Below are 14167 nucleotides of genomic sequence, written 5' to 3' on the forward strand. Positions count from 1 at the left end.
CCATGAGAGAGGAACATACTAAGCAACAAAGAAATCATATGGTACCTTATAAATACGTTAGAAACATTAGCAAGAAAGAAAAAAAACCACTTGTGCCCCTATCTTGGGGTTCATTTCACTTAACATCATTTATCTGGTCATATGTACATAGTTTTTTTTACCTTTTCTGCTTGTCTCAGACATATACTAGTTATTGCAAATAGGGGAAACCATAGGACCTATGTTTCTTTGGGCCTGGCTTACTCTTTCCATTTCCTAACAAATGGGGTGATGCCATTCTTTCTGATGGAGGCATAGAATTCCACTCTGTGTGTGTGTGTGTGTGTGTGTGTGTGTGTGTGTGTGTGTGTGTGTGTGTGTGTGTGTGTGTGTGTGTGTGTGTGTGTGTGTGTGTGTGTGTGTGTGTGTGTGTGTGTGTGTGTGTGTGTGTGTGTGTGTACCATATTTTCTTGATCCATTCATCTACTGAGGGACATCTGGGTTGGTTCCATAAAAAGGGATACAAGTTGACCCATTGTAACAATGAGATGTACAAGACACTGTTGAACAACGAACTTCACAATTTAGGCCACTGTTGAACAACAAACTTCACAATTTGGGGGGGTGCAGGGGGGAGGAGTGTAGTTGTGGAAGTGGGAGGGAAAGGATGGTAGGGGAAAAACAAAGGAGGAGGCAACAATGCTTGATAAGAAATGTACTCATTACCTTGCTCATGTAACTAACTGTAACCCCTCTGTACAGTATTTTCAAAATAAAAAACATTAAAAAAAAAGAAAAAAAAGGAATGTACTCACAACTGTAACCCCTATGTATATCACCTTGGCAATAAAATTAAAATTTGAATACAAAAAAAATCAATCTCGTTCCTGTACACCAACAACGTACAAGCAGAAAGGGAAATAAAGAAAGCAACCTCATTCACAATAACCCCTCCCCAAAAAATAAAGTATTTAAGAATTAACATAACCAAAGATGTAAAAGAACTATTTAATGAAAACTATAAAAACTTAACGAAAGAAATTACAGAGGACATCAGGAAATGGAAAGACCTTCCATGCTCTTCGATAGGCAGACTTAATATAGTGAAAATGGTCATAGTGCCAAAATTAATATACAAATTCAATGCAATTCCTAGTAAAATCCCAATGATGTACATTTCTAAAATACAGAAAACAGTCCAAAAATTCATATAGAACAACAAAAGACCTAGAGTAGCCAAAACAATTCTAGGCAAAAAAGACAACATGAGAGGGATCTCCCTGCCAGACTTCAAACTCTACTATAGAGTCATAATTACAAAGACAGCTTGGTAGTGGCACAAAAACAGACCTGAAGACCAATGGAATAGAATAGAAGATCCAGAAATAAAACCACAGACCTACAGTCAGCTGATATTTGGAAAGGAGCGAAAGACATACAGTGGAAGAAGCTCAGCCTCTTCAACTACTGGTGCTGGGAAAACTGGGCAGCCACATGCAGAAAACTAAAAGTGGACCCCAGCCTATCACCATGCACCAACATCAACTCAAAATGGATTAAACACCTTAACATTAAACCTGAATCTCTGAAACTATTGCAGGACAGAGTAGGAGTGACATTTAAACTCATAGGCACAGGCAGGAACTTCCTGAACAGAGTCCCAGGGTCACAACAAACTGGAGAGAGACTCGACAAATGGGATACCTTAAAAGAAAGCTTCTGCACAGCTAAAGTCATAGCAACCAAGCTAGAAAGACAACCAACTAACTGGGAAAAAATGTTTACCAGCAATATATCAGACAAATGGTTAATATCCAATATATACAGGGAACTCAAGAAGCTAATCCCTCCCAACCCCAACAAACCAATTACTAAGTGGGCAAGGGAACTAAAGAGAGACTTCTCAGAAGAAGAGATAAAAATGGCAAAGAAACACATGAGGAAATGTTCACCATCCCTAGTTGTAAAGGAAATGCAAATAAAGACAACCCAAAGGTACCACCTTACCCAAGTCAGAATGGCCCACATCCTAAAGTCAGCCAACGACAAATGCTGGAGGGGATGCGGAAAAAGAGGACCCCTATTACACTGCTGGTGGGAATGTACACTTATACAATCACTTTGGAAAGCAGTCTGGAGGGTCCTCAGAAAGCTAAATATTGACCTCCTTTATGATTCAGTCATACCACTTCTAGGCATCTATCCTGAACAACAGGAATTAGTACACAAGGACACGTGCACCTCCATGTTTATTGCAGCACTGTTCACAATAGCCAGGATATGGAAACAACCCAGATGTCCCACCACAGATGAATGGATCCAAAAATTGTGGTATCTATACACAATAGAATATAATGCAGCCATTAGAAAGGACAAAATAATGGCATTTGCAGGGAAATGGATGGAACTAGAAGAAATTATGTTGAGTGAGTTAAGCCAAGAGCAAAGAGACAAATGGCACATGGTCTCCCTGATAAGTGGATGTTAAATCCAAAACGTAAGATGATATGACTTGAGAGTTAAGAAACAAAGGACCTCTACTCATCTGGTCGAATCACTACTAAATAACCTCATGCTGCTGATCACATATATGGTATATGTGCACACCTGAGCGAAACCAGGAGAAAGACACAGAACTAGAGGCAATCAGGGAAAAACATACAACAGTGGGACCCATCAGCTGCACTGGAGAGTGATCAAAATGAACTAAGTAATTCAAGGGCAGCAAAATGGGAGGGAGGGAACAAGTGGGAAAGAGGGAACAGTTGACGCTATGCAAAAGGAAAGAAATGTACATATCACTCGATGTGGAAGAAATAACTGTATCACAAAGCTCATAGAACTCATAAATGTTATAGACCATGATAGACAATTTGCCCCATGAAAGTCAGAATGTGTTTTTGACTTTAACAAAGCATCACTATCCCACAATACTGTGAAATTTGGGAAATTATGTAATCACTTAATCACAATAAAGAATTTGCAAAAAAAAAAGAATTAATGTATGACACAATAAAAAAAATAAGGCATGAATTGGAAGAAGTAGAATGACTGTGGAGACCTGATGTAAGTTTAGAGATGAGAAGAGCCTAGATTGTGTCAGTAGAGCTGGGAGTTTTTGAGCTAGGATTTGTTTAAATTACATGAATGGTACCTGGCCTGGCCTGTACGTCAAAGAATCTGTAATGTCCAGCAAAGGCAGAAATTCAAAGACCAAGTAGGGATTTGATAAAGGGGAGTTAACCTGCATTAATTTGTCACAGCATTAGAGCTGGGGAGAAGGGTCAGTCTGGGCACTTTTGAAAGTAGGTCTTGATAAAAGTTTGCTGAAATGTAGGATGAAGACTAAAGGAGAAGGGGGCAAAGATGGCAAAAGATAGAAGATGCAGGTTTAGGAAAGAGAATGGAGTTGAGAGTTAATACATGTAGATCATTATGGAAAGAGAAAAATTGTGAAAACTAAGTATATTCTCAGAATTAAGTTTGAATATTCTATTAGTCATTGAAAATGGAGTTTTACTAAGCAGTTGCACATTAGAGTTTGGAGTCTAGAATTTAGTACAAAGGGTCAGAACAAAAATACACACCATGTCACATGTACCAGGCCATGAGATTCAACAATAGCATAGAGTACAGAATGTCCAAAAGACCTTTCTAAGATGATGGTAATCATGACTATGTGATGTCTACACTGCCTGATAGGGCTCCACCAGCTTCCTGTGTCTGCTGAATACATCCAAGGTGGCTGGCAGGGACAATATTGGATAGCACAGAATGAATGAACTCGATTTGAAGCATAAAAGAAACCTGAAGTTGATCCCAGGAATAACCAGAGGTAGAAACTTGGAAACAGAGACTAAGAAGCAGCCAGTAGTAGAAGGCAGAGAAATGAAAATGTGGCATCTCAGTGATGAACTGACCCAAATGTCAGCAAGCGATTACATTGGGTAAGGTTTAAGAAGGACTACAGAATTTGGTGATGGAAAAGAATCATGATTGCTTTTGAACATAAACACAGATGTTAATTTTCAAAAAGCTAAATGACAGGCTCCTTTCAAACACAGTCACTGTGAGATCTGACTCAACAAAAGTTAAGCACAATGTTAATTATTCTTCTGTATATTTTAAGCCTTCTGCAATACGTCATGAAAGTACCAAAGGTCAGTGACATCAAGAAAGAGGTTGTTTAAAAGGACAGGCAAGAACATAAATCTGAACTTAAAGTATTTTATTTATAATGACTGATAACTTTAAAAGGTATATTAATTCAACTAGGAAAAAGGAAAACAAAGAAGGCTGAGTGGTATAAAAATACGCGATGTTCTTTCAGCACTGCTGTTGTTATTTTTGAAATGTCCTTTGGCATCAGTCTTGTAATCACATATTTTTAAATGTCTATACATCACACACTTGAAATAGCACTTACCAAAGTGTGAATGTCTCCTTCATTAAGGGCGAGATCCCGCTTAGTGATGATATGGTTCCGGTCACCTTGCCCAGCAATGGAGTCATTCTTTTCAGGTGTTTGCAAAGAGGAGATCTGGATGACATTGGAAAGTGGTGGCAAACAGTAACAGAAAAAATTTTACATTGACAGGTTGACATAAACTCTTACATCTGATTGGCAAATGGTATATGACTATATGATGTGACAAATTTACCATTTGATGTTTGGTGAATGGCTAGAATAGACAGCAAAGATTAAAGTTCTGAATATGCTCTCCCAAAGCTAATTTTCCCATTGCACTGCTAGAAGAAAAACTGATGTAAACACACGAAATACCCTGAAATCCCACAATACAACCATGATGAGTATCAATTATGAGTATATTTTTAATTTTGTCTTCTTAGACCTCTTTCAATAGCTTCTTATGAAAATGTATGTTCTAGGATGCAGATGTCTTTATTCAGAAGTATATGTAATTCTACAAAATAGCATTTATTATTCTGAAGACAGCAATCTCAACAGCATAACAGCTTTAATACATGATTAGACATGTGGTAGACCAAGATGCAATGCAATCAAAGACAAACTGAGTCTTAAAAATATCTCCTCAGACTCTAAACATTCACACAGTGATTCCAAAGGAGGATATTCTTAGGAGAGGATGACAAGGTCTCAATAGTTATGTGCATATGCTCATATGAAATGATACTTATCAAAATAAACTCCAAGAAATAGAAACAAGAGGTTTTTTTTTTATTGTACTGTTTACAGTTCTTTTTTTTTCTTCTCTTCTGTTTTATCCCTTTTTCGCTGTTTTAGATTTCCGTACCCTTTGTCTTACATGTAAATTTTTCTGATTTGGGGAGGGGAAGGGAAAGCACAGAAATGGTAGGACAAAGGGCGAATTAATTCAGCTGTGATACTCACTAGACACTGCTAGAAATGAAGGATAGAACTTGGGGACAGGGCCGGGAGTTGGGAGAAAAAAAATTGGGAAAAAATGAGGGAGGGAGGTGACACTGCTCAAAAAGAAATATACTCATTACCTGACTTCATAACTATAACCCCTCTGTATATCACCTTTACAATAAAAATTGAAAAAATTATCTCCTCAAGTTTATTAATACTCCATAAATATTCAGGACTTCACAGAATTTATTCTTACCCATAATATATAAATCTAATTCTGAGTTTACTGGTTATACACTAAAGTATTTTTTTAGAGTCTGAATTTAAATTGTTTCATTTCAGGTATTTCATTGCTAAGTTTAATAAGAAAGCAATAAAAGGTCATCATATTGAAGAGCAGCCAGTAAGTGCAGTACCTTGATTCTCAAAGGGTTGATCTCCATATCTGAAGTACAGTTCATCGGCCCATCAATGTCATAATGAAGGATATACAACAAAGTGTTATTATTGTATTTGTATGGCCACTGGAGATTCAACATGGCCTTGCTGAATGAACTTGGACCATTGTTTCTCAGCTAATAAAGAAGAGAACACATAAATCAGTTGGGTAAAAATCTACTCTATAATCCTTCCCATTTATAAACTTAAGTCATATAAAAACAGGACTTCAATACTTAATTTGATAGATTCAAAATTACAATATATAATATATAATGATTAAAATGTAGTCATTGTATAAAAACAAACCAAACTCAAATCTGTCTCTTGAATATCAGGATGAAAATATAACAAGGCACCTATAATCCTAGCTACTTAGGAGGCTGAGATCTAAGAATCTCAGTTCAAAGCCAGCTTATGCGAGAAAGTCCTTGAGATTCTTATCTCCAATTAACTCCCAGAAAAGTGGAAGTGGCACTGTGGCTCAAAGTGGTAGAACATTAGCCTTGAGCAAAAGAGCTCAGGGACAGTGCCCAGGCTCCAAGTTCAAGTCCCATGACTGACAAAAAAAAAAAATGTTGGAGAAATGAAAAGACTTGGAAAAAAATCATATTAAGTGAAGTATGCTAGACCCAAAGAAACATAGGTTCTATGGTTTCCTTCATAGATAATAATTAGTATATGTCTAGGATAGTCCTAACAGATGAGCACAACAGCTCAATAGCTATGTATATATGACCAATAAGATGATGCTATGAACTCTAAGACATGGAGTTTTTCTTTGTTGTTGTTTTTAATGTACAATGTGATTTCCTTTTTCCTTCGTGTTTGTTTCTTTTTTCTTTTTCCTATGGTTTATCCCCCATTATCACTGGATTTGATTTTGGTACCCTGGGTATTTTATGTATATTTATCTGAATTTGGGAAAAGAAGGAGAACAACAAAACGCTGCAACAAAAGACAAAGAGAACCGATGCAACAGCGATACTCACAAGACAATACGTTGGGAATGAACTGTACAACTTGGGGGCAATAAGGGGGAAGGAAAGTGGAAAAAAATGAGGAAGAAGGTAACAAGTTCAACAAGAAATGTACTCACTACCTTATATATGTAACTGTAACCCCTCTGTACATCACCTTGACAATAATAAATTTTTAAAAAATATTGGGCATTGTGACTCAGTTCTACAATCCTAGCTCTGTGTGGGAGGTGGAGGTCAAGAGAGCATGGTTCAAGGTAAGTCCAGGCATAAGTTTCTTATCTAATAGCTGGCACCTATTCCCCTTGCTATAGAGAAAGCCCAGTAGCTGGAGACAGTGGCATATGCCTGTCATCCCCAGAGATGGGGAAACACAAGAATACTGAAGCCTAGGCTGACATGGGCATAAAACAAGACATACCTCAAAAATAACCAATGCCAAAAGGTGTTAGAGGTGGTAAAACAAAAAGTTGCTCAGGTGATAGAACACCTGCTTTGCAAACATGAGGCCCTGAGTTCAATCACTAGTACCTCCAAAAAAAGGTGATTATTGAAGTTATTTATAAATCACTAGAAAAATATTCTTCCTATAGGAATAAAATTTTGATTATGATAGGTATTTTTAAATTTTTAGTCAGAAATACAAATGCCATTGACAACACAGCCAACGATCTGTTTCTTTTATTCACATAGAACTAATTGGTCATGACAAAGTATAGCAACTGTTTTCTATAAACACTTTAAAACTATTTGCCCAATAAAAATGAATTTACAAATACAAAATGTTTTGAAGAAATCTGTTATATGCTTAGCTATTCAAAGTTTACACCAAACGGCAGCCTGCTTTCTACATTAGCTTCTGCCTTGTTGGTTGTCTCATTAGGTTTCCATTAAATCCATTAGGTACAGACCTCATAGATATGCTGAACAACAGGCCCAACATCTTCTTCAGTCTCAGGGTTCTCCTTGTACTCCCAATTTGGAATTGGAAGAAAGATATGATCAGGACTTGAGACCCTAAACAATAATCAAAGAAAAACTACCATGAATGTCGTTTTCAAAAATACCCTATATTAAAATGGATAAAATCATATCTATAAAAAAAATCTTGGGAACTGGGCTTGGTGGCTGATTCTTGTAAATCCTAGGTACTCAGAAGGCTGAGACATGAGGTTCAAGGTTCAAAGGCAACCTGAGTTAATCTTCAATTAACCAGCACCCCCCTCCTCCTCAAAAAAAGAAAAAGAAATAGAAGTGTATATCAAGTTCTAGAGAATTAGACTTGAGTGGCAAAAGCTAAGAGATAACATTCAGGCCCTGAGTTCAAGCCTAATACCAGTGCATGTGCACTCATGCGCATGCACACATGCGCGCACGTGTACACACACACATACACACACAAAAATAATAACTTTAGGCCTGGTGCAATGGCTCACAAATACACTACTATCTACTTAGGAGACTGAGATAGGAGGTTTGTGGTTCAAGGCAAGACTAAATACAAAATAAGATCCTATATTAACAAGCTGAGCAGGGTACATCCTATATATCAGCCTCTCAGGAGGCAGCTGGGACGATAGTGGTCCAGACCAGCCTGGGTAAAGGCTGACACCCTATCTAAAAAAAACTAAAGCAAGAAAAGCTAAGGAATGCCTCAGTTGTTAGAGTGCTTGCCTGGCAAGTATGAGTTTCTGAGTTCATTCACCAGTATTTCCTAAATAAATAAATAAAAATGGAATTTTTTAATTCTTAAAAGATAAATCTACTAGATACGAAAGTAAAACAGGCTCTGTTGGGGGAGTGGGTATCAGAAGGAGCAGGGAGGGTGAGGTGAGAGGGTAAATGAGGGTGAATATAATCAGAGTAGTTTATATACAACATGTATAAAAATAGAAAAAAGACACAAACTGAAGTTGTTTTAAGAATGTGGAGTGAGATAAGGGAGAGGGATAGATGGGGTGAGGCTGATGGGGTACACTGTCTACACATATGGAAATATCAAAATAAAATCACCCTTTCATGACTCCTACATGCAAATAAAAAGCCATAAAGCTAGTGAAATCACATATACATAAAATCACTACACTTAAATCTACAGGTCACAGGTAAACTGCTAAAGTAATTTGTGTAGAAGGTCAAATAAACATATTTTGAGATTACTGTTACCATATTTTCTTCCCATAAGACTAGCAAATAAATATTTGGAGCTTGGAATATACCTATGGCCTTATTTCTACAGCATTTATTGCCTAATGAACCACCATTAACCACAGTGTCTTTTGCCCAAACAAGCCCGGGCCTAGAGTTACTTTTCAGAAGCAATGGTGACAAGGAGATTTTCAACTTAAAAATTATACTGACCCTCTAATCTCAACAGCAGCCAAAACAGCAAGGTCAACTTTGTAAGATACAAGAGGGCTGACTTTGTCAAAAAGATTCGAGCTGAAAAGAAAAAAAAACACACACACACATTTTTAGGACTGAATGGAGCATAATCATCATCAAAAGTCTTCCAGACATAAAACCTCATGGAACTAAAAAATGAACAAAACAGCAACAGAATGAAACACTTAAAAGCCGAAACAATTATTTTTTTCTTAGCATTTACTTCCAATAAGTTAATTGAGTTTAACTTTTTAATTTTTTAAGTTTGCTTTACAAATTCATAACTGATATTATAATTCATATAACATAGACTTAAAAATTCTACAATCATGTATGAACATATCAACCTATGGAACTCCATAGTATTTAAAGTATTTAAGCAAATCTATTGAGATACCTTTGGATTTGTAAATCAAACATCACAGATGTATCCATCTCGGATTGCTGATGTACACTGAATCGAAGACCAGCAAAGAGCTGCAAGAAGGGATAAAGAACAGAATGTTAACCAATGTCTTATCTGAAATTAGAAGTTTCAAATCAAATGACCAAATTCAAAAGCATTCTAAAATACTGTTTTTGTGAGCTTCCAGTAAAAGTGAACTAAAGTTTTTAGATCTGACTTTCCCTTTCTTTACTTTTATTCAAGATGCTTGGGCCAATCAATGGTGGAATCCATTTAACAAAAACTATTACTTATACCTTCTTATGATATTAAAAATCATTTTAAAACTACAAAAGTAAATATTTGATGATCCAAGGCAAGTAAAGTAATTATGCACAATAATTTGATAATAGCAAGTTACAGACATCAGAAAGTACCGGACTTCTAACCCCTGCAGCTAGAAAGTTCACCGATTATTTTATAGAGAAATCTGAGCCACCAGGTACAAGACAGCAGGATTCTTGGGGAAATACACAAATGACATATAAAAATAACACCTCTTGCAGACTGATCCTATCTTCCACATACACCACTTTCCAAAGCCTGGGGCTGGTCCCTTAGAGTAGCCAGAAATTCCCTACACTGAAGGAGTTATGCACTGAAAAACTGGAGACAAGGAGAATGAGAACCAGAAATCATGTTCTGTTCTGATTGACTGAAAACATGAAAAACTGGAACTCAGGATATGTGTTCAAGCTCTCTTTCCTAAGGTACTGCACACCTACAAATAATGACCTTCATTGAAAAATACGTCAAAAGACAGTGGAACATTTGGTCTCCCAATAACACAGATCTTCATATGACTAATACCAATGTATCATTAATAACTCTTGTTATAAACGCAACATAACATATATTGTCATGTTTTCTTTGATCCTAGGACGATACAAGGTATATTTCTGGTTCCTTTTTAGAGGATCTGGGAAGACATCCATTTGGTGCTTCTTTTCAATCTTCAGGCAACCCTGCCCCTTCATGTGAAGGGGAGCCTGATCCAGCCAAGTTTCTCTTTGATCTTCTGTGTGGGCTGATTATACAAGGATTCAAGTTAATGAGCTAGCTTGATTTCATCTAAGAATGACGGTTCTGGGATCTAGCAGATTGGCTTCTGAAGACCAACTCAAGTGTTAGCTACTTCAAAATACGAAAATCAGAATTTCAAGTCTTAATTTAAACCATGATCTCATCTATTTATCAAATGGATTACCGTGTGGTGCAGCTTATTACATAACGATAATAAAGCATCACCATCATGTAGTATCTTAGTTAAAAGGAAACAGAACAATGTTCATCATTAAACTAAATTAAAATCAATTTGATGACAGCATTTTAATATGTATAGGCATTTTTTATTACTACAAACAAGACCAAGAAAAATATGGCATTATATTTGTAGGGGAAAAAGTGATTCAATTCAAAATGTCTTACTTGAGTTCCAGCCTTCATTGGGTTTCCGAGGTCACATACCACCTGGCGGGTTTGGTTTTCTGTCTTAAATGCACAGGAAAGCCTTGCTAAGGCCTTCAATGGACAAAGAAACAGGATACAAAGAGAGATTAAGCCAGAAGAACAGAAACCCTAAGACTATAAAGTCCCTACACAATATATAGTTACATATTTAAAGTTCCCCTTTTTAAAAAGCAAATAAATCTACCTGAGCAAACATGGAGAAAGAGAGAAACCAGATTTGTGGTGACCAAATATAAATGTCACAGTATTTTTGTAAGATTATCCAGAGGATTTAGATATGTAACTACAATGCTTCTAATTTGATGGACAGGCTTAGGTACTTTAATCTATCCAATCTCCTCCATAGGCACTTCTAAAAATGCATGCCAATACATTATGCAAAGTATTAGGCTTAAAGGAAATTATGTAAGCTAGGCACTCGACTATCTAGCAATTTAGCCTTAAGTAGAATAGCTAGGTTTTTGCTTCACTAAACAGGGGACTAGCTCATTAATGTTAATAAAGGCCTGTCAGGGCATTTGATTTCTAAAGAGGCATGTTGGCTTACTTCACTGTTTCGGACAACCCCTATGAAGTCAGCCTGCGGTGGGATCGAAACGATGAGCTCAGCTTCATAGGCCCCTTCTCCTTGATTCTGAGCCTTCACAATCAATGTCAGAGGGTTGTCGTCCCCAATGTAGACCTTCTTTTGATCACTGCAAGTTAATATAAATCTAGACTGTGAAAAAAGACTACATGGGGAGCGCATGACTCTTCAAAGTGGCGAGATAAATACACAGCACTGACACGTTCAACTCAAACGATTTTAAGGTTTTATTATCCCACCACAGAAAACAGAAAATAGCACACGTTCAAATCTAATTCTTCTTCAGTAAAAGTGAATACTAATGCCACTCATATTTTTTTCCATTTTTCATATTTAGTGCTGAAGAAATTTTATATCTTTGTGTGGACTTTTTACTTCCCTGATCTTTCTCTAAAAGATGAATTCCTTCTTTGTGATGATTTTCACAAAAGAATCTTCCTAATGTAAAGATATCCCTTGAGTTAAAAGCCTTTCTATAATGATGAGTATCTTCAGATGATGTGATACTATTTCATGATTCTATCTGGAGATGAACAGTTGTACTACTTGTCAGGCTAGACAACTAGTAAAAACACAGTAGATGTTTTTTAAGCTCAAGATTAATAGTTTTATGATTATATAAAATTATTAATTAGCCGGCACTAATGGCTCACACCTGTAATCCTAGCTACTCAGGAGGCTGAGATCTGAGAATCATGGTTCAAAGCCAGCCTGAGCAGGAAAAGTCCGAGAGACTCTTATCTCCAATAAACCACTCAGAAAACCGGAAATGGCACTGTGGCTCAAGTGGTAGAATGCTAGGCTTGAGCTGAAGAGCTGAGGGACAATGCCCAGGCCCAGAGTTCAAGCCCCGCAACCAACAACAACAACAAAAAATTGTTAATTACCTCTAGTATAACATTCTCAGTAAAATACTGGATAAATACGCTTCTGTTTAAACTTCTTGGGGGTAATATTTACTGCTTGGAGTAAAACTTACCTATCTACAGAGACTTCTAGTTTAGGTTTGCAGATATTGTCTTCACCACAATCAAGTAGAATATGAGCCTAGAAAAAAGTTTATTTACAGGAATAAATATCAATATAGTTTGCATATACAGCACATAGAAATATGTGGAAATATCTATGCATGTAGATATATAAACACACATTCTCTTTCTTTGTAGATGGATGGATAGACAGATAGACAGATAGATAGATAGATAGATAGATAGATAGATAGATAGATAGATAGATAGATAGATAGGTGAATAGACAGAGATGCAGATTACACCCTCAAGGCAAATGAGATCATACTGATTTATACATAAGTTAATATAGCTAGTCAAGAATGAAAAAGAAAAACATAATTCATAGGATATAATATAGTTACTTGAATTCATTTTGCTTTACAATAAATTAGCTGTTAACATTTTAGAGTGAGGTCTGGTATACAAGAGAAAGCAAGAGTCAAGAAATGAGGGTTCAAGTCTGTTGCTAGCTAAGCTGTATGATTTGGGAGGCTGAGGGAGGAAAATTGTAAGCTCAAGGTAAGGCAGACTAGGGAATGAGACTCCATCTCAGAAAAAAAAAAAAATCTAACAAACAAAAAAGCCAAACAAATAGAGGGAGGATGTAGAGCTTAAGTAAGAGGTAAAAGAAGGAATATAAAATTTAAGATAAAAAAATAGATAAACAAAAGATTTGAATACAGGTTCTTTACATATAATTTTCTAAAATTATAAACATGTGCATGGAATTTTATGCTGCATTATGAAAAGAATTATCAATGTATTACATACATACATGAATATATATATATATGCTTTTAAAAAACAATTAAAATGTACCTAAAGCTATTAGGCCCCAAAGATGTTTAGCAAATTACTAAAAAGTTAAATAATTAGCACTTTGAAATAATTCATCTCCTGGAGTTATTTACAATTTTCCAAATATGAAATGTGACCTTGTCTTTGTCTTGATAAGACTAGTTAGTCTGAATTAATGATCTCTGATCTGGAAATTTAAGAGTATTTTCTCTCATGTTTCTTCAATTAAACATCTATCAATGTGATAAAAAGCAAATCCTCTGCTCTTTAAAAACCTGAGCTGTAACATCTTAGGAAAAGATGGAAGAGCAAAACTAGGAATAAGCAGAAAGCGAAGTACCTGTCGGCTAACGTTGGCGGGAGTGAACTGATTGAGAATGGGCTGTAAGCCTGTTGCATCTGCAGCTGTTCTATAATCCAACCGGTACTCCATGAAGATAGTAATAGGAGTGAGCTTGTCTCTAAATTCAGATTCATCCTAGAAATAGAAACACTGCAAATTTAAAATGACAAATCAACTTAAACCCTTTAGACAAATTCATAAGTACATATCACAAAACCAGCTTATTCATCCCTTGAATTTTCAGTTCTACTAAACTCTGAAAAGCTCAGGTAATTATAGTAAGAACAGTATATCTGAAAAGCTCAGAGTTATCCAGGAGAAACTTATAAGCAGTTTTTGTTTCATGATGCAATATTTGCTTCACACAAAAGTGTAAA

General features: G+C 36.2%; 1 protein-coding gene across 1 annotated transcript in view; it reads right to left on the minus strand.

The window, feature by feature from the left end:
* Positions 1–14167, minus strand: part of Itgav (integrin subunit alpha V) — an 89374-nt gene that overhangs the window by 7392 nt on the left and 67815 nt on the right. The window contains exons 18-26 of the mRNA XM_070019539.1: positions 13788–13925; positions 12619–12686; positions 11601–11748; positions 11012–11104; positions 9536–9615; positions 9115–9195; positions 7665–7770; positions 5752–5910; positions 4406–4519 (exon numbers count right to left, since the gene is read on the minus strand). Coding sequence (XP_069875640.1) covers positions 4406–4519; positions 5752–5910; positions 7665–7770; positions 9115–9195; positions 9536–9615; positions 11012–11104; positions 11601–11748; positions 12619–12686; positions 13788–13925 — 987 coding nt within the window. The remainder of the gene's footprint in view (positions 1–4405; positions 4520–5751; positions 5911–7664; positions 7771–9114; positions 9196–9535; positions 9616–11011; positions 11105–11600; positions 11749–12618; positions 12687–13787; positions 13926–14167) is intronic.

The sequence above is a fragment of the Dipodomys merriami genome, unplaced genomic scaffold (genome assembly GCF_024711535.1).
Source record: "Dipodomys merriami isolate MVZ:Mamm:240054 unplaced genomic scaffold, mDipMer1.0.p SCAF_1, whole genome shotgun sequence".
NCBI lineage: Eukaryota > Metazoa > Chordata > Mammalia > Rodentia > Heteromyidae > Dipodomys > Dipodomys merriami.